The sequence below is a fragment of the Entelurus aequoreus genome, linkage group LG28 (genome assembly GCF_033978785.1).
Source record: "Entelurus aequoreus isolate RoL-2023_Sb linkage group LG28, RoL_Eaeq_v1.1, whole genome shotgun sequence".
Classification (NCBI taxonomy): domain Eukaryota; kingdom Metazoa; phylum Chordata; class Actinopteri; order Syngnathiformes; family Syngnathidae; genus Entelurus; species Entelurus aequoreus.
The window spans coordinates 19,875,331-19,882,830 of NC_084758.1; the positions used below are offsets into that span (position 1 = coordinate 19,875,331).

Here is a 7,500-nt window from a genome sequence, read left to right on the forward strand (position 1 = left end):
ATGCTTACTAGAAAAAGTCCTGGTAGTAATAAATTCCTATGCATATACAATATTATTAATATTATTTTATCATCACTATCAGAATACATGCAAATACTGACAGTCTCAGCAGTGCATACTTTATATATTTTTTCAAAACTATTTGCACTTTCCGAACAGTTTTGGGTTACTTAGTTGCTGGTTCTGGTCGCAGGCTAAACCCACCAAAATGTATTGGTACACAGTATTTTCACACTGCTGTAGTTGAGTTGAGTTTGAGTTTTATTTGGAACATGCATGCATACAACATGATACATCGCAATTTCCAGTTTCTCTATTCAACATGTTTGAAAAGGAGTAGGAAGAAGCAGAGCTTATTTAATCCTACCCCTTTTCCTTTACATAGCAGTTGTTCACTCCCTGTTCTCAATTTATTCACAATATACTCCATTAGTAATAACAATAAAAATAAATAAATAATAATTAGTGATGTAAGTTATATTTCATATAGTGAGATGAGTAAGATTATCTTGACAATGAATAGATGGATGAGATCAATTCAGAATGTTTATCATGGTTCTTCCTCTTTGTACTTTGTAAAGCAGGGGTGTCCAAACTTTTTCCACTGAGGGCCGCACACTGAAAAATCAAAGCAAGCGAGGGCCATTTATTTTAAAAACCAATACAATATATGTATAAAAAATATACATTTAGGCCTCCACTCAGGCTTGATCCCGGCCAGGGACCCCACAGGGTTTTGGTCAAAAAAACATGTCATTATTCAGTGTTATTATTTTTATTATTATTCAAGTTTTAAATCTCTAGATCAACATTAGGTCTATCTGTCAATATAACGTTTTTAAAGATTTAAGTTGTATGCTCTTTTTGTCAAAGAAAACCATGTTTTTTTTATGGAAAAAACACAAAATATGCCATATTTTCACCCAATAAAATTTTAAGTAGAATATTTGAGATGATATAATAATTGGAGCCTTAAAAAGGTCAATAACACCATTGATTTTAATTCATTATTATTTTTTGAGCGATGACACTTAAAAACAAATCACACTAAAATTATTGGGGATCCAAAAGGGTCCTACTCATTAAAGTGTTACAAAATAAGTTATAATTTTTTAACACAATAATCTGGAGATCAACTTCAGATCTATCTGTCAATTATAAGTTTTATTGTTGTTTATGTTTTTTGTTTGTTCGTTTTAGGCCCTTCTTTAAAATAAAAAAACAGCTCAGTTTTTTATATGGCAAACACAAAATATGCAACATTTGCCCCCAAAAATACTTTAAAGTGAAATATTTAATGTGACGTAATTGGAGCCTTGGATAGGTCAATAATTCATGACATTGATTTTATTTCTTTTTTTTGTTTTTTTAAAGAAAGAAACAGCCTTTGTGTTATTAGAGTAAACATTGCAACATGTTCTTGTTACATTTCACCTGTTTGCTCTTTTATACCACTTTTTATGTTTTTTAATTTTTTTCAACCGTATTTTTAAAATGTGCCGTGGGGCCGTTAAAAAATGGCCCCTGGGCCGCACTTTGGACACCCCTGTTGTAAACACTTAAAGTTTGAGGAGTTTCTTGAAGTGGATCATATTACTGCATTGTTGGATTTCTTTGCCTAATCCATTCCATCATTTAATTCCAAAAGAGAAGCAATAATACTATGTAAGTTTGTTTTTGAGATATTCCCGCAGACCAAGCTCCACCTTATTAATAAAGTGTCAACCTTACTGTACAATCAAGTGGCTCGGTGTCGACTCTCTGCTGCGATGCTCGGTCCTGACCACTAGAGGGGGCGCTCACGCCAATGTTTTTACAGCTGTAAAAAAATATTATTTTCTTAACTTTTGTTTGGAGGAAAAAAATAGCAGTTAAGGCAACAAAACTTAGTTTAATCCAAGTTCATTTGTTTTAATGACCTAAACATTTTTTTTGTGTATGTATCTCCAGGCTGTTTATCGATAAGGAGCAGTTATGTAACCGCATCGATCATTCGTGTTGCTAAGCTCGCGGTGGCGAATGGGGGAATGAGGACTACACTTCCCAGCAGGCTTTGCGCGGGCTGCCCTCCTTTTTCACTTACTTTGAACGGCGAGGGAGAGTTGTGTACTTGAGGACGGTCTCGCCGTCCCCATTAATAATAAATAGGCACTCTGCTGTCATGGCGGAAGCGGCGGCTTGCCCTGCCTTCCGGCTCGGGGGCTCACGCTACGATCAGGTGAGTTGGTCTTTATCCTTATTTGTTATCTTGTTTGTGTGGTTTTATCATTCGGGTCTGTGGTGGGAAAACACCCCCCTCCCTCCCTCCCTCCCTCCCCTCCCTTCCCTCTCCCTCCTCGGGATGCTTCCACTTTGCAGCCAAACTTGCGTCTTTTGTTCGCTCCTCTGCAGAATTCCAGCAACTTTTCAAGTGAAATGCGTGACATTTTAATGACTTGACTACTTTATGGCCGCGGCGAGTTTGCGAGCAAGTGCTGCAGGTTTAACCGCACCCTGCTGCGTGGACATAGCGTGTTTTTGCACCTAGAGTGTAAATCAGACACGAAGCAATAACATTGTGACCCACCCCCCTTTTCTAGCACAACCTGGCCCTTAAAGATTGATGGGCTGCTCCCATCCACGTGAAGCCCATTACTCAGTTTCCCCTCCCTCACAAATGAAGAATGATTTCCACGGCAAGGAACATGTGACCTTCCCATTTTGAAGCACTTTTTTTTTTTGTCTTTACACAGCTGCAGCCGCCATGGCAATTATTTATTTACCCTTCTGCAAGTGAGCAAAGTGCAATAACAAACGCACTTCACCTTTGGCACAATGAGAAGAAAACAGGGCAACTCAGGCTATGTCTAAACTAAGCCGGATAACCCCTTAAATCAGCACCTCCTGGTACCCCAGCATCTCCAAAACCCTCAAATATAAACTCCAAACATCCCAGAACAAGCTAGTCAGATTACTTCTAGACCTCCACCCCAGATCACACCTCACTCCTACCCACTTTTTCAAAGTGGGCTGGCTCAGGGTGGAGGACAGAGTAAAAAAAACTTGCACTGAGCCTAGTCTATAAAATCCGCTACACCTCCCTGATACCGAAGTACATGTCAAACTACTTCCTTAACGTAAATGACCGCCATAACCACAACACCAGGGGGAGCTCCACTAACCACGTTAAACCCAGATTCCGATCTAACAAAGGTCTTAACTCATTCTCTTTCTATGCCACATCAATGTGGAATGCGCTCCCAACAGCTGTAAAAGAAAGGGCATCTCTATCCTCCTTCAAAACCACAATAAAAGTACACCTCCAGGCAACTTCAACCCTAAACTAACACCCTCCCCGGATTGCTAATAATCAAATGTAAATAATCAAATGTAGGTACTTTTTCTTATGCTTTCTGATCTCTCTCTCTCTCTCTCTATGTCCACTACTTGCTGTACATATCCTACCAAGTCAGACCTACACTGTTTCAATGTCCATTTCTCTGTTCTCAATTGTTGATGACGGAAGTGATGATAACAACCAAACCTAACCCCCCCCCCCACCCTCCACATCCCACACCCCAGATTGTAAATAATGCAAATAATTCAATGTGATTATCTTGTGTGATGACTGTATTATGATGATAGTATATATCTGATAGTATATATCTGTATCATGAATCAATTTAAGTGGACCCCGACTTAAACAAGTTGAAAAACGTATTCGGGTGTTACCATTTAGTGGTCAATTGTACGGAATATGTACTTCACTGTGCAACCTACTAATAAAAATCTCAATCAATCTCAACAAACCTGGGCAAATTAAGGCCCGGGGGCCACATGCGACCCGTTAAGCTTTTCAATCTGGCTTGCCGGACACCCCCCCAAAATTTTTTTAGATATTTAAGATGGAAAGTGTAGCTGCCATTATGATGTGCAGTGATGTTTTCTAATGACCTTAAGTCTTCAACTATACAAAGTATTTCAATGGTTGGAATCTATGCTTTTGCATGATATACTAGTTACTATGGTAATCTAAGTAGTTACTATGGTAATATAATTAGTTACCATGGTAATCTAATTAGTTACTATGTCACAGCAGCTCAGACGAGCGTGGGTGGTGAGCGTTTCCACAGAGTGTTTTCAGAGCCTGAAATGTGTGTGTCAGGGACAGATGCAGAAGGAGATTTTTTACAACAAAGTTCTAAAGCTTAGTGATGTAACAGATTGTAGGTTGTTTTTTTTTATTACCCTTCGCGTTCATATTTTGCTGTGTTTGTTGAATTTTTGTTGCGTTTCGCTTGATTGTAAAATATGTAAATCGAGAGGGGGTGTGACGTTCATATGTTGTCAATATTCAGTGTTTTATCCTTCATAGTTAATATTGTAAGTCCCACATTCTTTATTTTCATGTACATTATGGGTGTCTCATTCAGTAAAAGAAAGTAAAATTCCATTCCGTTTTTTTGGGCGGTCTGTCATTACGGTTTTAGCATTCAGACATTATTGAAAGGTTTTGTATTAGTGTTCCTAAAAATAGATATACCGGCCCCCGGACACATTTTTGTCTCTAAATTTGGCCCCCTGAGGCAAAATAATTGCCCAGGCCTGCCTTAAACGAATAATTATTTAGCCTAAGCCCCATTTCAGCCACGCTAAACTATCGTTCAAGGTCCCCCTCGGACAATTTTTTACACGGGTAAGTGCGCCGTGTACATCTTGAATCTCCGGCTCTTAGCTTTGTATGGACTCATTGATCGTTTACAAACTGAGTTCGGAGAGGAAGTGACGCCAGAAAGACCGCGCCCCACACTGGAAGTGAAGTCAGAAAAACTGTGCCACAGCCAGCTTTATAATAAAGTGGTTTCCTAACTCGGAGCTAACCCCTGGAAATATGGAGGCGAGTCATCCAGACATGCCCGTGTTTCTCCTTCTTCTACATGTACAGACGCTTGTGGAAATCACACATGAATACCTTAAGAGAAAGCGATTGCAGCTATTTGGGATACAACATTTCTCAGGCGGCAAGAGAACTTTCGAATGTCCAGGTCAGCTGTGATTCTACTTACCGAAAAACTTTGTACTTTTGTCGAAGGAGAGTCAACGAGAATGCGGGCTCCCGTGGATGTGATTAAAAAAGGTAGCGTGTGCTTTGTATTACCTGGCTGTCGAGGGAAGACTAACTACGGAAAATGGCGAATGCATTTGGACTGGCAAAGCAGACTGTATCAGTTATTCTCCGTCATGTATGTCGCGGACTCAACGTCTGGGTCTAGAATATATAAAGTCACCAAAAAGGAATGGACAATGAAGGCGAAGGCAAAAGAGTGAGGAGTGTCCTGACCAGATATCTAGATCCCTAGATTGATTGCTGTTAAATGTTCTTTATCACATTGTTTACGTGTCTAATGAAGACTTGAATAATTTATGATGGTTCAGGTGTGATTCACTACAACAGGGCCCCACAGCACACTGGATTCCAGTTAATTGAAATACCACAACACTGGATATTGTTCAGATAAGTTAAATTTAAGAACTTGCACACAAAGCAACACTGGAGGTGACTATGACGTGCGCATTTTCCGCGCATGCGTATTAGGTCGCGTTGCGCCGGCTCACGGAGGGTGGGAGGGGGTCTTAAACGGTGGCATTGTTGTGCGTGGACACGGATAAGGTTAGGTGTGATTTACCCTGGTAAACGGGGCCTCAGACTGTATGTGCAGGACATGACGGGGAATACAGCAGAGGTTTTCAACTAGTTTGTTCTGGGGGCCACATTTCCAGAAAGTTAAGGACTATGGGCCTGGACATGTCCCTTCAGTATTAGTCGTATTTTGTATATTTTGGTCTAGTTCGGGGGTGTGCAACCTGCGGCTCTTTATCGCCGCCCTAGTGGCTCCCTGGAGCTTTTTCAAAAATGTATGAAAATAAAAATAAATGGGGGGAAAAAATTAATGTTTTGTTTCAATATGGTTTCTGTAGGAGGACAAAATAACACAAACTTCACTTATTGTTAGAAATCCCACTGTTTACATTAAACATGCTTCTCTGATGAGAGTATTTGGCGAGCGCCATTTAGTCCTACTAATTTTGGCAGTCCGTGAATTCATTGTAGTTTGTTTGCATGCATAACGTGTATAATGACTAAGAAATGTCATTGATTTGCCACAATGGAGGTGATTATATTAACTAAGCTTATAACCACCTCTGTCAGTTGAGAGACAAACAATAAAGTATCAGAGGGATTGGGCCCATCACGAGGCTGACGATGTCGTCGGCCTGGGCGGAGCCAGAGACGAAGAATACGATGACGTCGGCCTGGGCGGAGCCAGAGGAGCCGACGGCTCGTCAGCCGGCCTGGGCGGAGCCAGAGGAGCAGGTGGCTCGTCTGCCGGCCTGGGCGGAGCCAGAGGAGCTGGCGGCTCGTCTGCCGGCCTGGGAGGGTCCACCGGGGTAGATGACGGCGTCCGCAGCCCTACCGGGGTTAGAAGTAGCTGTGCCTCCCCAGCTGCACAGCTACTCATAGCCCCCCCGTCACGGGACGGATCCAAGACGTCCCCAAATAGGCTCACAGATGACAGGGATGGGTGGGAAGGAGCTTGAAAGGAGGCAAAACATATCCTCGATTCGGTCATCAGCGCCTGGATCCAGTCAAGCCTCTCCGCCATAGAAATCTCTGCGGGGTTCGCATTTGGCTGGAGTATTCTGTCAGGAAGTGTTGGTGACGAACCCCAAGATGCAGAGATGGCAGGCTTGTTGCAGGAAGACATGATTTTAATGTCCAAAAAATGCAGGGAAACCGAACCAGGAACCAGGAAACAGGCAAACTGGAGACAGCAAACAGGAACCAGGAAACAAGGAGAACTGGAGACAGGACACAGTCCACAGCATACAGGATGCAGCAAACAAAAACCAGGGAACAGCCCTCAATACTCCAGCACTGACTGGAGTGCGAGGCAGGTATAAATAGGATCCGGCCGATTGACACCAGGTGTGGCCAGGTGCCAATCAGCCGCAGCGCTCAGGGAGACAAGCAGGAAACTGAACCAAAATAAGAGCGCTGACAGGAAATAAAACACAAACAGAGGAAAAACTAAAACATAACCAAGCTGTCAGTGACAAGCCTGACATGTTTGTGTTCAAAGCTTGCCAGGGATGTTGTTGCTGGACGATTGTGTAAAAAATAACAATCACGATCATTTTGATTGACATTGTGATCACAATTAATACACGATTATTCATTAGTATTTATTTTGCCACCAAAGCTCAACTTTAAATATAGATTAAAAGAAAACCTGGTTATAAATGAGTAACGAATAAACAAGTAATATGATAATAATAGCAACAACTATACATTTAAATAGCAATATGAAAAACACTACAATTAAAATTTTCCATTTTAATTGTTTTTAATTCTGTTTTTTACCTTTGACACTTGACCACCATAGTGTGTGCTTTTTGTGTCAAATAAAAATGTAGTAAAATGTTTGTTAATTAAATGCAAAAATCTACAACTGAAATAAA

The 7,500-nt window shown here is 41.1% G+C and overlaps 2 protein-coding genes across 3 annotated transcripts in view; both read left to right on the forward strand.

Annotated features, from left to right (window-relative positions):
* Positions 1-1,730, forward strand: part of rab11fip5b (RAB11 family interacting protein 5b (class I)) — a 29,259-nt gene extending 27,529 nt beyond the window's left edge. For both annotated transcript variants that reach the window (XM_062039759.1, XM_062039760.1), the window contains one exon: positions 1-1,730. This exon is cut by the window's left edge and continues 429 nt beyond it. The gene's annotated coding sequence lies outside the window, so the exon portion shown is untranslated.
* Positions 1,731-2,051: 321 nt separating this feature from the next.
* The window catches only part of sfxn5b (sideroflexin 5b), a 34,567-nt gene continuing 29,118 nt past the window's right edge, over positions 2,052-7,500 (forward strand). The window contains exon 1 of the mRNA XM_062039989.1: positions 2,052-2,218. Within this exon, the coding sequence (XP_061895973.1) occupies positions 2,162-2,218 (57 nt within the window). The 5' untranslated portion in view covers positions 2,052-2,161. The remainder of the gene's footprint in view (positions 2,219-7,500) is intronic.